The 17,732-nt window shown below is 39.3% G+C and overlaps 1 protein-coding gene across 3 annotated transcripts in view; it reads right to left on the bottom strand.

Annotated features, from left to right (window-relative positions):
• Positions 1–17,732, bottom strand: part of ASPH (aspartate beta-hydroxylase) — a 222,895-nt gene that overhangs the window by 179,240 nt on the left and 25,923 nt on the right. Inside the window, exons 1-3 of one of the 3 annotated variants that reach the window (XM_032591960.1) lie at positions 10,322–10,474; positions 4,123–4,272; positions 687–755 (exon numbers count right to left, since the gene is read on the bottom strand). In XM_032591960.1, coding sequence (XP_032447851.1) covers positions 687–755; positions 4,123–4,272; positions 10,322–10,331 — 229 coding nt within the window. In that variant the 5' untranslated portion in view covers positions 10,332–10,474. Of the gene's footprint in view, positions 1–686; positions 756–4,122; positions 4,273–10,321; positions 10,475–17,732 lie in introns of those variants that run through there. The other 2 variants (XM_032591961.1, XM_032591959.1) reach the window with 2 other exon arrangements.

Here is a 17,732-nt window from a genome sequence, read left to right as displayed (position 1 = left end):
GCCCCTCCCCCGTTCATGCTCTGTCTCTCTCTGTCTCAAAAATAAATAAACATTAAAAAAAATTTAAAAAAAATAAAACAAATGAGGGAATATCACATATTTATATATTACAAGAAATATCTCAATGATAAAAGACAGGTAATTCTAGAGATAGAAAGAGAAAGTTTCAAGATTTCTAAAATAAAGAAACCCAGCCAAAAACTACTGGTTCATATTTTAATGTTACCTTTAAAATATGCATAGGACACTTTAAAATGTTTAGTACCACTATTTTATTTCAAAATGAATTTATGTAAGCCTTTAGAAACTTACATTTTCAAATGGAAGTGAATTATGTCAACTGATGATAATGAATGGCTATAATTACCATATCTGAAAACAGGCTAGGACGTTATCTATATGCTCAAATATTAAGTTCAGAATATGAAGTGCTTTAAATCTGAAAACAGATATGAAATTATTATGCTTATAAAAATATTACGTGCAAGAGCTATACACTTCTCCACTTATAAAGTAAATTGAAACGTAAGTCCATGGAAAAACAATTAAGCCTCAACACATCAGTAAGAATGAAATATACAATTAAACTGGGAAAATATCTTCCATAAAAATGTGTACGACTGACATAGATATATTAAGGCAAACATATTGTTTTGTTTCCAGCAAAAAGTAAAGAATCTACTTGCCTAATAAAACTTTGGCATCATCCACATCAAAATCTCCATCACCATCAGCATCATAGACTCCCAGTTTTCCTGCAAAGGGGAGGAAAAGATGGATGGGAAGAAAGGCGAAAAGTTTGATAAGGTATTACCACTTACTGCAGGCCTGAACATTAGCCATAAATGTTACCGACCAATGCAATTCTTTGCTCTCTGAATCCTGAAAATCCTGAAGATCCTAACTGAATACCTTACCTACAAGTAAGTGACAGGCAATTCTCTTACAGATTCAGGAACTGTCTGGCTAACAATCTAAGAAATATAACTGAGATAAAATATTTTCTTTAAAGTTTTAATAGTGTCTGATTTAATCCTTTCAGAAGAATTTTATTACGCTACTAAAAAAGATTTTAGGTAAAATTTTCAACATATATAAGAAACATTCTTGAGGTGTTTCTAACATGAATTTAATGCATCTAAAGTAGGAAAGTTCCTATCACCATCAATATTCAAACAAAAGGAACACCCGCCAAACATCAAATAAGACTAAATATAATTAATATTTATTAATATCAAGTATAAATACTGAAAATAAGAGGGCAATTAATTTTATATTTTATAAATAATGATTTACAACAGAAATATCATGACTCAACCTTAAAGACTTCTGGAAATAAGTATGTAAAACTGGCTTTCTGAAATTCAAAGGAAAACTTAATTATCTCACCCTAAAACTTAACTAGCACTAGCTATCTATTAAGAAAAAAAAAAGGATTAAACCACAACTTGAGAAGACAACAGAACCAGAGCCTTTCCTCTTCAAGCAGAATAAATATGTATCTTAAGGCTTTATTATCTAGGAGCACTGCTATGCTAGCACTTCAAATATGAGTCGGATACATTCAACCCTAAAAACGTCCTAAAATCAACATGATTTATAACTCATTATAGGATAATGGCTGTGAAGAGACATAACGTACGGAAATATTTTAAACAACAACCACAAATACAGCATTAGTACTAAAACATCAGTTTGTAGTACTGTTATCTCTTTAATAAAAAGTAAATTAAAACATTGCCTAAGAGCAGGCAGAACTTTTGGAGAAAAGTGGCTGTGATCAATCTTTACCCTCCCAGAGCCTTCGTTCTACTTAGGGAACTAGTTAACTTGCCATATAGAAGTCTGGTTTAGAAAACACATTAGAAATGATGGTGATAATAATAATAATAGTAATAATAGTGATGGACAGATAAGGCAGTATCGTTTCCATTACTAAGAAAATAGAAAGCACTGGTCTGCACGTTGAGGCAATCTATAGCACAGAGCTCAAGTAACATTAAAAAGACAAAATATCAGGGCGCCTGGGTGGCTCAGTCGGTTGGGCGTCCGACTTCAGCTCGGGTCATGATCTCATGGTCTGTGGGTTCGAGCCATCTGTGCTGACAGCTCAGAGACTGGAGCCTGCTTCGGATTCTGTGTTTCCCTCTCTCACTTCTCCTCCCCCCTTGTGTTCTATCAAAAATAAATAAACATTAAAAAAAAAAAAGATAGAAAATACCATAGTTTCTGACAAACTTAAAGGGGGAAATTGGTCCTACCACTTATATTCTCTGATGCATGTGACAACTAAGTTAATAAAATAAGGATGACGTTTTAGAGATATCACAAGTAGACTTAAAATGCATCTCCAAAGGCCTACCTTGAAGTACCTCTGATAAGTTATAACGGAAGTCCTTTGCTTTGGCTGCATGCATGTAAAAACATGAAAATTGTTACTCGCTCTTAGATGTATAATAATTTTAAATCTCTTCGTTTGTTTAATAGATGTTCCCTAGCAATATACCATAGTACGTCAACAAAAGCACAGATGTACTCAGCAGTTTGTCTCCAAACTAAAATTCTTCCTCTATTACTCTCACAGTCTATCCAGAGTCACTCTGCTTTAATCACAATGAAAAGCTTCAACCAAAGGGAGATTACACATAAGCATGTTTTGCCTTTTCTCCCCCAGAAAGATGACTATAATCTCACATCTAAAGCAGAAGGTTTTATGGAAGAGAGGGGATTTTCTATGCAACCTGCTACATATAGAACAGCACGGGATTTGTTTTCAGTGACAGGGTCCACATTTTTCACTGGATTATTAAAGAGGAAGACCACTTACAATAACCAAAAAGTGGAAACAACCCAAAGGTCCATCACTGATGACTGGATAAGCAAAATGTGGTGTGTTTCCATACAATGGAATATTATTCAGCCATAAAATGGAGTAAGTAGTGAACCTTGAAAACAGTGTGCTGAATGCAAAATGTAGGATTGTATACGAAATATCAAGAATAAGCAAATCACAGATGCAGAAAGTATACTAGTAACCTGTACATTGCCAGTAAACTGTACATTTTCACATATTAACAATATTGAATTTTATGTTATGTAAATTTTATCTCAATTTAAAAAAAGATTTCATGAGGCAGAAAAAAAAACCAAGGAATATGACTCTACAAATGGTAATGAATCATTAATGTAAAAAGTCATGAACAACTGCAGTGATTATTGGGAGAGAAAAGGAAAAATCAGGAGAAAGGAAGACAACTATCTGACAACTGCAACAGCAGACAGACAGTACCTAACACATGCACACCTACACACACATGCACACCCCTATCCCAACACCTACACGCACATGCACACACACCAATCTCAGCACTAACACACACACAGCATCCCGATCCCGGCACCTAATACAGCACAGACACACCTTAGGGCAACACGACACAGGCAGACAACACCCACCGCACCACCGACACACACACACGCACCCTGAGCCCAACACGACACAGACACACCCCATCCCAACACCGACACACAGACCGCGAGCCCCGAGCCCAAGACCGACACAGACAGACCGGGTAGCCCAAGAACCGACAGACAGAGACACACGCCGAGCCCAACCCGACACACACAGGACAACCCATCCCAGCACCAATACATACACATGCGCGCGCGCACACACACACACACACCCACACACACATTCATTCCAAAAGAAGAAGGGGTATGCTTCAAAATGCTTTCTAAGGAAGGGTCTTGCACAATTGGGTCCTGAAATAAATTCAGTGGCTCATGAATACTTAAAACTCCTAACACGATGAATAAAAATGAGAATACTCCCATTTCCTAAGAGTTAAGTGCTATTTGATAAAACTTTTCTGTGGGATATACATACAGTATAAAGCCTTTTTTTTTTTTTAACTGCAGCTCATGTTCAAAGAAGCAGAAAAGTCATTACTCCCAGGTAACCCTGCTAACATCCCCTTGTATTCCCACCCTGTTGAGAACAAGTGAAAGCCTACAGAAATTAAGAGTATGCCCCCAAATAATGACAAATCTTTAAGATTACTAAAGAATGTCTTTTATGCTTTTACAAATTCACAAAAGAAATGATACCAAAATTCTTACCTAAAACTTCCTCATAATCAACAAGATCAAACCAGACGACAGCTACTGATGTCCAGACTCCCAGCAATGCAATGACCATAAACCATGTGAAAAATGAACTTCCAGAAAGTCCTCCTTTCCTCCCATTTTTATGTCCTCCATGCTTTGTATCTGTTTAAAAATAAAACAGATGAACAATGTCATTATACAAGATGACACTTTATTAAACACCTCTTTTTCCTGAATTATTTCTCCAGTAATTTGAAAGTGTTTACATTGGTAAATCATTTCAAAAACAGTTTTCACTCAAATTCTCAGAACATGTTATGTAAAATGAAGATTTTGAAACAGAAAAGATTCTGTTTAGACCCAATACCACATATGTAAAACTCTGACTTAGAAGTAATGAAAGAAATAAACTACTCATTGGCTAACAATTTTTTAAAAATAAAATTTGATATAACATGTGTATTATATTATATGCAATACATATAATATGTATACCTTCCTTCTAAGTTCTTTACCCAAACCACCTAAATATAACCTCCCCTAAAGTTCAGTGCCTATCAACCATTTCATGAAATCCTATAGAAATGTAGCCAAATCTTTTCTCTGACCCACTTAGTGTCTGTAGAATCTTAAAACGCCTCTTAATGGTCACAGAAAATATCTCCCCCCACAATGGCTCCATATTCTTATCCAGAGAAGGACAGAAGAAGGAACAAGACTATTTAGAGCAAAGAGAGGTCAAGGAAGAAGGGAAGCAAAATAGTACAATTAGTCCCCCTCTGTGACAAGATCCACTGGGGTCTAAGGAAGCAGGAAAAGGCTCATCATGCACAATCCAATCGGTCTCAATGCAGGAAACAGCTTTGTCAACTCTGTCCGCTGAGTGTCATGTATCACATCTCGTGTGTTAAATACACCTTCTCTTTTGGAAATATTCTTACAGCCCAAAGTAAACAAACAAACAAAACATGACAGTCAAGTGACACTGAGAGAAAATGGACAACACTGTCCTTGAAAGAAAGGACCACGGTATTCAAATTTCTCTTACAAAGGAACATAGTAAATACTATTAAAAGGATAGGTCGTATTCCCATATGCCCTTGAGAAAAGGAAAAGTTCAACCAGGTAGCAGAGCAGGACACTGTCTTCTCTTTGTGGAACGCGGGTCATACATTTTAAAGGGCTTCCACGCGCACAACTGCATGTGACTCTCACAGAGGTCTTGTCAGTGTATCTCGAGAGGGCATTTCTGGATGTCTGTAAAGAACAATTCTTTATCCTGTGCAATTGTGCCTCACACTGCTGGGCAGCTGGCATCCCTGGTTTCCTTGGGTCCCAAAGGTAAGGAGCTCCCAGTGATTATGACAAACAAAAGCACCGCCAATGACCCTACAAGGGTGATGCCTGGTTAAGAACCACTGGGGGTAAGGACAGGAATAATCAACGCTGTTTTACAGAAAAAAGTTCAAATGATTCACCAGGACAAGTTGGGTAGAGCTAGGAATTAAATCTGACTTCCACAGTCCTGAGTTCCTTGATCCATACGGGTGAACCAAACTACAGGATTTCAAAAAAAAAATAAAAAAAAAACGCACTAGCTCTAATCCAGAACCTGCTTTCTGATTCCTAAATCCAACTCTCATTAAAGAATGCTGGTAGTAGTTTTCCAATGGCTCAAATCAAGAATATACTGCCAAATCTTCTTGAAGAAAAAAAATGAAAATCTTATTAAAAGGATAATTTTTTTTTTCAACGTTTATTTATTTTTGGGATAGAGAGAGACAGAGCATGAACGGGGGAGGGGCAGAGAGAGAGGGAGACACAGAATCAGAAGCAGGCTCCAGGCTCTGAGCCATCAGCCCAGAGCCTGACGCGGGGCTCGAACTCACGGACCGCGAGATCGTGACCTGGCTGAAGTCGGACGCTTAACTGACTGCGCCACCCAGGCGCCCCAAAAGGATAAATTTTTTTAAATAAACCACTAGATCAACTTTTCAAAAGGGGCCACAAAAACTAAATCAGTCTGAGAAAGTGAGAGTGTATGTGTGTATACACACTCAAATACATATATTTTTTCTAGATATCCATATTTAATTATGTAAAATTATGACTAAATAAGACAAATGTCATTCTTAAAAAAAAAGTCAATTTTCTTTTCTTATGTTCTTTAACATTAGGACCAGATTTATAATCATATGGTGAATTTACAAAAGAATACTTACCAAATAACATACGACCATCTACTATTTCTTATATGATTATTAGAAGTCTCCTAAAAGCTGGCTATCTAAAAACATAATGTATACTTTTTCAAATTCTCTCCGGGCATAGATTATAATGCTACATATTAAATGCACTTAAAACAGGCTTTCCTGTTTCATTACCTGAACACAGCCATGGGAGGGGGAGACTGGGTGAAAACTTCAGAAATGTTGGTGGGTGAAAATGATGATTTCTGATATTACTGAACAATATAGAGCATCACTAAAATTTTAAAAAATAAGAGAAAAAAGTGAGGACAGAGGAGTACCATAGATACACCAGCACTGTTGTGTGTTTATTAAACTTCTATACATATGAAGACTTTTCAAAAAAAAAATAATGTTTATTTTTGAGAAAGAGAGAGAGACAGACAGACAGACAGACAGACCATGAACGGGGAAGGGGCAGAGAGAGGGAGACACAGAATCCGAAGCAGGTTCCAGGCTCTAAGCTGTCATCAGCACAGAGCCCAACGTGGGGTTTGAACGCACAAACCATGAGATCATGACCTGAGCAGAAGTCAGACGCTTAACCAACTGAGCCACCCAAGAGCCCCATGAAGACATTTTTAATGCTGTATAGGGGTACCTGGATGGCTCAGTTGGTTGGGCGTCCAGCTTTGGCTCAAGTCATGATTTCATGGTTCATGAGTTGGAGCCCCATGTCGGGCTCTGTGCTGGCAGCTCAGAACCTGGAACCTGCTTCAGATTCTGTGTCTCCCTTTCTCTGCCCTATACCCACTCATACTCTGTCTCTCTCTCTCTTCCTCTCTCTCTCAAAAGTAAATAAACATTAAAACAAATTTTTTTAATGCTGTATAAAAAAACTTTTATTTCTATATTCATACAAGTATATGCACATATACTCTCATTTATATAGAATACTAATTATAATAAGAAAAATGCCTTCTGAAATACCCATTTACTGCCAAATACGGATTTATAATTTAAAATGAGTTTGTAATGAAATTGTTAACGAAACAAAATAATTACTTGAATTCAAAGATCAATTCTATGCCCATTTCTCTTTCTTAAAGCAGAAATGAAGGAAAATTTCTAAGATTCTCAAAACTAAAGTATCACTTAACCAAGTTAATTCAGTAAATACTCATCTAAGTTACTGACCTGCAACACTAAATATAAGTAAAAGTGCAAAAAGTGTTTTTAAAAAAAATCATATAAATGCGTGCACCACAGCAGAGCTAAGGGATGGGGGGCGAGGGGGAGCCAAACACAGTAAAAAACATACTTTATCTACAGACCATTTACATTTGTTTTAGAAATGAAGCTAACAACTTTGATCACGTTTCCTAACTTACTGCAAAAAACTAAAGAATATACTTTACAGACAACCTCACCTGAGTCAAGGCAACAAAGTGCTCAAAGAAATTAGAAACCAACAGTGCTGATGGAAGGCAGGCCTGTAGGAGGTATGAAAACCAGCAGCAAGATAAAGAATTTGAAAAGAATACATGGCAGGGGGCTATTCCCCTTGAACTGTCCTTAAAACAATCTTACGAACAAGGGAATAATGACCATCAAATTGAGTCTGTCATTAAGTCGGACTGTTTAAGAATGCAAAAAATGGGGGTGCCTGGGCGGCTCAGTCAGTTAAGCGTCCGACTTTGGCTCAGGTCATGATCTCACAGTTTGTGGGTTGGAGCCCCATGTCGGGCTCCATGCTGACAGCTCAGAGCCTGAAGCCTGCTTCTCTCTCTCTGCCCCTCTGCTCACACTCTGTCTCTCTCTCTCTCAAAAATAAATGTTGAAAAAAAAAGAATGCAAAAAATGTACAATAAATCTTAGATTTTTCATTTAAGATACTGTTCATCAAGCAGATTAATCACTTTAAAAGAGATAAACGTCAAAAAAGGGTAAATGTTACTTAGCTAGAATATGAAATTATTAGCAATATTTTATCCATCCTTTATAATGTCAAATAAATTGTTACTCTAGTATTATTAATCTTATTACGGTTAATATTTACTAATTCCATAAAGGAACAAACAGCAAATTATAAAAAGGAGTCTTTCCCAGGACATCTTCGTCAGGAGAATGTTTTAACTGACACCAAATAATACTCCCTTGATATGTCACTTTGAAAATATGGCGTACCTAGTCCCAAAGGGCAGATTAGTTTCTGTCCAATGAATTGAAATAAACACAGTAAGATAAACACTTCAAGAGAAACACCTTAAAGAGACCTGAAATCAGCACTTTGTCCCAAAGCTATTTCTAGTAGTCAACCCTATTTTCTAAGATCAGAATAAATCTGAGAGTGTTCATTTCATTTTCTGACTCATGATTCCACCTGTAGTCCCAGGGATTAGTCAAGATTTTGTTAATGGAGGTTAAGAATAAGAACTGTGGGATTCATTTTCTTCTACACTGACCCACCAAAAGTAATGACCTACAAATCAGAACACTGTTCTTACTACCAAACACAGAAAATTACCACAGCGAGCAATGAAATGTGTGTCTACAAAACGTGGGCTAGGGACCATAGGTAAATTTTATTGTTCATTTGAGGAAAAAGAAAATAAGACATGCCCAGCACCTGAACAGGGGTCAGTCAGTCACTTAACTGGATTACAACAACTGGATTACAAATCAACCATGTCCAAGTTTTGCTTAGCATTATGCTGATGATTTCATACATTTATACATAAGCCCCACACATTTAAAGTTTAAAAAAAAAACCATAAAAGCTGTCAAGCAACTCATCAAACTGATTATTTTTTTTTTATGTTACAAAGCATCACCTTTTGGAAGCCAAGAACTGGTAAATGTGGGTCAGAAGTACCAGCTGATTTTACCTAACTATGCAGATTATGTAATCACCACAGAAACAGGGAGAAATGTCTTCTAAAAGAACTAAAGATACATATCTCATATTCTTCTTCATGGCTGGATGAGGTACTTCATCAGAACAGTCAGGTGACCCATTCTAACCATTTATTTAAAACAGTGGTCAAAGTAAAGATATTCATATTCTCCATACTAATAATAGACTCCTTCCAGTGGCCACTTAGGCAGCTGAGAGTTGGGAGCTGTCTTGGTGTCTTAATATGTCTTTTTTTTTTTTTCCATAAATAAATTTTTGACATAATGAACTGGGGGACGGGAAGGTTACAGAAATCTGGGGTCTTGAGATAGGGTTCTGTTTGTGAATGTATGTGCCACAGCAGGACTGCGGTGGCTCTTACCACTCTGCTAGGGTTACCTAATGTAACAAATGAACATATATAAATAAAAAGTCCAAATCAATTTGAAAAACAAAAACATAACGAGCTAATGTAGCTTGCTTTCAACTAAATGGAAAGACATTCTTAACTTACAAACTAAAGCAAAAACAAATATACAAAAATGTAAATTCAACACATTATTTAAGAACCCTTGAAGTTAATGATTCAGTTTAAATACAAAATAAAACACTAGCATCTTTACTTTGCATTTATCACCCGCTTCACAAAAATTAGGTCAGTTTCCACACATGGTAAAGCCTGAGTCAAGCTCTGCCTGCACCAACTAAGTGTGCTCACTAATACAAGACTTACACATGCCTTAGATTTCCTATAATGTCATATGAAATCTAAATCTATCTACACACAATTCTTTAAATTTACTGTAATTATAAGACCAAAGAAGACTGCTTGTACATTTTTCTGAAGTTTTTAAAATGTGGTTTCTGCTTTTACAAATATATAATCTAATATACTAAAAGGTATTCTAAGACACCAAAACATATTCAGATCAAGGACAGATTACTCCAGGAAAAATTAAACTACCATGAAAAGGTGATGTCTCCAGGAGTTCTAAATAGAAAAGATGTAGAAAACGCAGCCGAACAGTCAAAACTATTTTAAAGGTGCACAACTGAAAATAAAGCTAAAAGCTGTCAGCTAGATCCCAAACCACTTTTAACCCAAACAATAAAAATGTACCTTTACCTTCAGCCATTTTGGTTTCTTCAATCCATGAAGAGTATATATGGAAGACAAAAATCAGAGCTATCAGCAGGTATCACGCACGCCAAGTGCCCTTCCCTACAGAGCTTCAGACTGGCCAACTGTTCCACGGGCAAGGCCTCTAGAACTGAAATTGGACCTGACTGCAAACTCTGCTCAGCAGTTATTTTTAGAGGCCCCTTCCTCATGGCCAAATACCGCTAATCACTCAGGCTGAAATGCTCTCCTAACAATGCGACAGCCTTTCTCCCACTTACGGGATTCCTTTCTCGGTTGGTGCTGTCTCCCAACTCCAAACCTTAAAAAAATTATGCATGCTGGACAAAATGAAATGGAACAGAGTGTGTTGCCAGTTCTGTTTTCTTGGAGTCAGTCTCGAATGGTTTTGGCCTAAGGACCGAATCATTCAAAACTGAAACAGGCCTTGCTGGAACATGTGGCCCCATGCCGAAACCAGCTTGATCTGGCCCTTCAGGGTCTAATCAAATGCCTACATGGAAAGACCATTACTTAGTTTGTTGAATGAAAGAGAAAACTAAATGGTAAGAAATTAATTAATGCTCTAGAATTCTGATTCACAGGTATGATCATTCCAAGTCTAACTCCTAATGCAGCAAAAGTAAACAAACAAACAAACAAACAAACAAAAAAAAAAAACAAACGTATTTCCCCAGAGAAGAAGGGAGAAGGAGCTGGGAATGAAAGCATGGAGGAAAGATAGGCAGGGGAGGAATGGGGGAGAGGGAGGGCCAATAGGCTGGAAGGGAGCAGGCAAGGAAAGAAGGAACCCTGAAGCGTGGCAACAGTGATCCAGGAAACAGGACCTCAGAGAAAATACTGGAAAGAGAGTGTGCAACTGTCTTCTGACTTTTTCCACTTCCTTCCAATCCCAACTCCACATAGTCCCTTCTGGGAAGTAAAACCAGCCCAAAGTTACTACCATTTATTCACTGATTTAAAATTAGCAGTTCACAGAATTCATCAGAACTCTGATTAGTACATTAAATTAATTTAGCACAAATAGCATCGAGAGCAAGGCAGCAACCTTTATTTATGAGGGTTTAATTTTTTTTTTTTCCAGCCAAACTGAATGCTTCACAAGCAAATTAAACATTTAAATGTTCTGAAGAGGAGTCAGTCGCCTATGGTACCAATATTTGATGGCCAAGAGCTGAAAAGAGTGAACAAGGCATCAGGGCAACTGAACAAAACTGCTGAGCGTCCCAGGTGTCCTCTGACCAAGAGCCATTTCCTCAAAGATCCGTCCTGCTAAAGTGAGTGAGTGCTAAAATGTTACATGACAGTGAATCAGTTGTTGACAGGGAATTAAGAAGACCCGCCACCATACAAATTTATTTGACAAATATTTCGGAGGTTTTCTTTTGTTGTTTTCAGAGAGAGGAAGAGTGACAAGAGACCCGTCCTGGGGCCACAGGAAACCAAGCCACTATACTCACATGGTAGGTAGCCCATTTCAGACTTAAGAAACCCGGATTCGATTCCTGGCTTCCTCACTGACTTTGACTTGGGGAAGACATCAAACTTGGGGCCTCAATTTCCTTGCCTTTAGAATACGTCTTGGCATTAAACCAGGCGTGCAAGTGTTTGTTGAATTCATCCACGCGACACGTTTCCAATGAATCAGTTGGGACACATGCACAAGCCCCCAGCCCTCCGATCCCAATTCTGTTTCATGACACCAGCCTGCCACCACGGCTGCCCAAGCTGCCGGAGTTCCTTCTCTCCCTTTATGGGCCTGCACCAAGGCAGCCGCATTCTGAATTACAGGTCTGTGGCCAACGCCGAATTGAGATGAGAACCACGCCTACTAAATTCGGGGGTACCTCACCCCTGAGGCTTCTCCAACACAGCTCCAATCATCCCCCTCGACAAATGTTCATCACACACATTGACACAATCTTCTCCTTCACCTTTTACAAGTTTTACAGGTTTTTAAGAAAAGGTCTTCCCTCCCTAGTGGCACAATAACGGCACACCTGCTATTTGAGATAGGGTGGACAGGCTAAGTCTGTGAAGTAACATGTAACCTGTCTTCTTCCTTAAGGAAAAAGAAATTCTGAATTCCAAGTTACTATCACTTATAATAAGCACAACTTATTTTTATGACAGGAAATATTTATGAAAAGTTTAAAAATAAATTCATGTGCATATAGAATATCACGGTTTTAAAACCCTGGCAATGACAACTAAAGTCAAACTAAAGTCATAAATTATTCCTCGTAATCAATCGCTGCTGGGGCTAACAGCAAATTCCTACATCCAGACAACGATCAAACTCCCAACATGTGCTCTGAGACTATTATTATCAGCCTGATGCCACTGGAGACCACAAAAGCCCAGTCTCATGTCCACGGATGCCAGGCTCTGGCTTCCACCACCTGCTTCCAAAACATGCCAGGGGAAATCCATGAGACTGTTCACGGGTCCCAAGGACTACTTCCCTCCCCTCACCCAATCAGCTTTCATTCGCAGCAGTGGCTCTCGGGAGCACATCACAGTCACCTGGAGGGCTTGTCAAAACACAGAATGCTGGGCCCACTCCCAGAGTTTCTGAGCCTCTGGGGTCCGAGAACGTGCATTTCTAATAGGTTCCCACCCGGGTGACTGGAGGCAGCTGGTGCCGGGACCACACATGAAGAGAACCATTGCACGGCTTCCCGTGCTAGCCAGCTCTGATTCTCAGGCTCTGGAGGAGGAGGAAAGCAGGGCTTGCTCTTACCAGTTTGCAGAGCATCATTTCCTCACCCCCTAAAAAAGAAGTAACAACAAAACCCTCTTCCTCTGAGGCCCATGCCGTCCAGTTATACTGCCCTCCAACCTGCCTCCTCACTGCCATTGACCACCTGCGGTGCTCTCTCCCCTCAGTACTCACCTGGAAAGCAGCCAGTACCGTGTGATGTCAATGTCCACCTGTGTGGCAAATGTGACCAGTTCTCTTTCCTTCATTTCTTCATCCCCAGTGACCTTGCTCCCCCCCATCCTATAGCCAACATTTGTTCGTTCATTCTTATTTATTTATTTATTTATTTATTTATTTATTTATTTAAGGTGGAGAAGGGGCAGAGAGAAAGGGAGAGAGAAAATCCCAAGGAGGCTCCACACTGTCAGTGCAGAGCTCCATTCACGGCTCAAACTCACCCACTGTGAGATCAGGACCTGATCCGAAACCAAGAGTCGGATGCTTAACCAACTGAACTACCCAGGCACCCCCCCCCCAACATTTATTATTATATCCCTACCGGGGCTCTTGTGATAAACCCACCCTAATTCACCTGTCTAATGGCATCTTCATCCTTGTTGAGGTATCTCTGTAGCTTCCCTGGCACAACCATCTTGACAGATTCTGTAACCTTGCTAAGAAAGCTCTGTTGGCTTGAGTCTATCATGAGAACTGCAGGATAGCCAAAGATACCAAAGATACCAAAAATCTATTTCTTCAAACAAACACACACACACACACACCTCATCTACATATAGTCTCCACAGCAAACATGAGCAACTTTTTTGAAATCTAATTATTAAATAGCCAGTATTACAGACAGAACTCCTCAGACATTGAGTGAAATCTACTTGCACACACCCTCCCGAGCTAGGGAGCACCACCTCTAAATGCGAAGGTTTAGGTTGTCCCCAGTATGTGATGCCCAGAATAAAAACATCCACTCGGATCACACACCCTCCTATTTTTCCAGCTCGTTTACTCAACAACTTCTTCTTGGATCCCATAGTTCTCTTGCTTCTACTTTCTTCTGAACTCCTCCTCGCCTGCTGCCTTCACATCTTTCCATGTTGAGAGTCCACAGTTCATCAGTTAAGTCACTCCCTGACTCACTAAAGCCTTTGTTCCTCAATCCATTCGTTGCATCAATCCGCCATAACGGTCTCCCTGGATGAACACAATCACTCCCCTCATCCACGACTGTTAAGGGCAGCAAGGGACACCAAAAGAAATCACGCACAGGACACAGTGGAGCGAATCCCAACAGGCCCTCAGGGCTGCCTGTCAATCCTGCACACATCTCTGGAACACTCCCTTTCCTGTTCTCCAGAAGGACTATTTCAAACATCTCTGCCCCTCAAGAATCCTATTTTCTCATACTCAGAAAACGCCATAGCCTCTTATAGCACAGAAGACAGAAGCATCAGCAGGAAACCGTCAGGACTGCACTGCCACCCATCACAAACCTACATTCACCAGCATTCATTCTGTTTTCCTCCCAATTCCTCAGCTACCTCACCCTCCTTATCCTTTCACTCTCTGGTACTGTCAGCCTTTCTGCCTTTACTACATCTTCCCTCAAGCCCAGAGTGAACCCCTGCTCTTTCTCCTTCCCATCATAGATGAAATTCTCAACAGAGCTATGATTTCACTGCTTTCATTTTGTGATGGCCCACTCACTCCTTACCCCCTGTACGTAGGCTGCGATGTAGCTTCTGCACAGGGCAGTCACTCTAATGTGACGCCAATGACTTCCATGTTGCTGAATCCAATGGAGTATTTTCAGTCCTCATCTAACTTGCCCTCTCAAAGGAATTCTTCCTCCTAAAACATTCTCTTTCCTTGCTTGACTTTTTCTGATTCTTCATCTCGTATTTCTTCTACCTTTCTGAACTTTCTGCTTCTCAATCTCCTTTGCTACTTCATTCTCCTCTAGTTGACTTTCAAATGTGGAAATTCCATATGCCTTGCTCCTATGCCGTCTCCCTAGTTGACTAATGCATCCATAGGCTTAAACTTTCCTCTCCTTTTAGGTCCAAACGTATCTGTCTACTCAATATCCATTTGAATCCGTATGGAAAACCCAAACTCTGCATACACACAACTGAATCCATGATCTTTCTCCTCTCCTCTCTGTCCAAATCTCAGGAACACTTCCATCAAGCCAGCTGCTTAAACCAAAAACTTGGCATTCATCCTTGACTTCATCCTCTTCCTTTTCCCAAATACCCATCTCTCAAGTCAGAGTCTCTCTAGCAGGCTGTTGCAAATGGTTTACACCTATGCCAAGACGTGAATTCCCCTCAGCCCCTGGGTCATCCTTGCCTATTTACCCTGGCATGATATTTTAAAAAACCATTTATATGTGCCATGACATAAAAGAAGTGGAAAATTGTGTCTCAAACCACCCATAGTTCTGCCCCTCTACTGAGATCACCCAAATCCATGTTACCATCATCTCATAGGCTACTATAATATTTTAACATACTTTTCCTGCTCTATACAGCAGCCACAATAATTTTTTCAACCCGATTATATCATTATCCTTTTTAAAAAAAAACTATTTTTCTTAGGGGTTCACACTGTTCTTAAGATAAAATAAAAATCTTTGATGTGGCCTATAAGACTCTATTTGACATGGCCCCAGCCAACCACTCTGGCTTTCATTTTGTGTCACTTCCTATGGCTGTGTATGTTCCAGATACAAAACACTCACCCTGCTCTGGTCCTGCATAGGCCATGCCCTCTTCCTGAATGAACGTCAACACTGGGTTACCACCACATAGTTGCCCCCAGCCCAGCTATCTACTGCTTGTTCTTCTTAAATCCTGCCTCTTCAAGGAGGCTTTCCCAGAACACTGTGACGGCATTTTCTTTTTCTTTCTGTTTCTCTTTGTTATTATGATTATTATTTTCTCTTTCCTCATGAGAAGTGTACTCTTTAATCTCCATCCCCTATTTCACTCACTGCCCCACCTGCCTCCCCTCTGGTAACCATCAGTTTGTTCTCTATAGTTAAGAGTCTGTTTCTCAGGGGTGGCTAGGTGGCTGAGTTGGTTAAGTGTCCAACTCTTGATTTCGGCTCAGATCATGATCTCACAGTTCATGATATCGAGCTCCACTTTGGGCTCTGTGCTGATAGCCTGGAGCCTGCCTGGGATTCTCTCTCTGCGCCCCTCCCCACCCCGTGCACGCAAGTTCTCTCTCTGTGTCTCAAAATAAATGAATATACATTTTTTAAACGAAGACTTTTTCTTGGTTTGTCTTTTTCCCTTTGCTCATTTGTTCTGTTTCTTAAATTCCACACATGAGTGAAATGTTTATCTTTCTCTGACTTATTTTGCTTAGCATTATACTCTCTAGCTTCATCCATATTGTTGCAAATGGCAAGATCTAATGCTTTGTTATGGAGGAAGAATATTCCACTATATACAGATACCACTTCTTTATCCATTCACCTATCAATGGACAGTTGAGCTGCATCCATAGTTAGGCTGTTGTAAATAATGGTGCAATAGACACAGGGGTGCACGTATCCCTTTGAATTTGTGTTTTTGCATTTTTGGGGTAAATACGATTACTGAATCATAGAGTAGTTCTATTATTAATTTTCTGAGGAACCTCCATACTGTTTTCAGAGTGGCTGCACCAGTTTGCCTTCCCACCAACAGAACAAGAGGGCTCCTTTTTCTCTACATCCTCCCCAACATTTGTTATTTCTTGTGTTTTTATTTTAGCCATTCTGACAGGTATATTTGACAGATGTATCTGACAGGTGTCTCTTTCATTGAAGTTTTGATTTACATTTCCATGATGAGTGATGTTGAGCACCTTTTCATGTGTCTGTTGACCATCTGTCTGTCTCCTTTGGAGAAATGCCTGTTCATCTCTTCTGCCCATTTTTAACTGAAGTATTTGTTTTTTGGGTGTTGAGTGGTATCAGTTCTTTATATATTTTAGGTACTAACCCTTTATCAGCTTTGTCATTTGCAGATATCTCCTCCCATTCAGTAGGTTGCCTTTTAGTTTTGTTGATTGTTTCCTTCACTGGGCAGAAATTTTTTATTTTGATGTAGTCCCAACATCAAATTTTTACTTTCATTTCCCTTTCCTCGGGAGACATAGCTAGAAAAACACTGCTATGGTGGCCAATGTCAGACCAATTATTGACTATTCTCTCTTCAAGGATTTTTATGGTTTCAGGTCTCACATTTTGAATTTATTTTTATGTAAGGTGAAAGAAATTGGTTGAGTTTCATTCTTTTGCATGTACCTATCCAGTTTTGCCAAAACCATTTGTTCAAGAGACTGCCTTTTTCCCACTGTATATTTATTCCTGTGAGAGCATTTTCTAATATACTCTCACAGTAGTATGTACTTCTTCACAGCATTATTTCATTGGTAATTTAGTTCTTAACTTCCTTCTTCCTTCAGAATGCATGTTTCATCTGCCTTGTTCATTCCTCTACATTTGCCTTGCACCTAGTAGGAACTCAACAAACATTTGTTAAATGCATAAACTCGTTCTCAAATTCTTGATATGATATGAGTAATCACACTTCTTCCTGCTCATACTTGACAAAAAAGGGCACAAAATCTAGTCCAACAAATGTCACACCACTTCAAGTTTCTTCCATTTTCACAAGTTATCCT

This window comes from Lynx canadensis, chromosome F2 (genome assembly GCF_007474595.2).
Source record: "Lynx canadensis isolate LIC74 chromosome F2, mLynCan4.pri.v2, whole genome shotgun sequence".
Lineage (NCBI taxonomy): Eukaryota > Metazoa > Chordata > Mammalia > Carnivora > Felidae > Lynx > Lynx canadensis.
The sequence above is the reverse complement of the archived record's forward strand: the minus strand, read 5'-3'. Positions and strand labels throughout refer to the sequence as shown.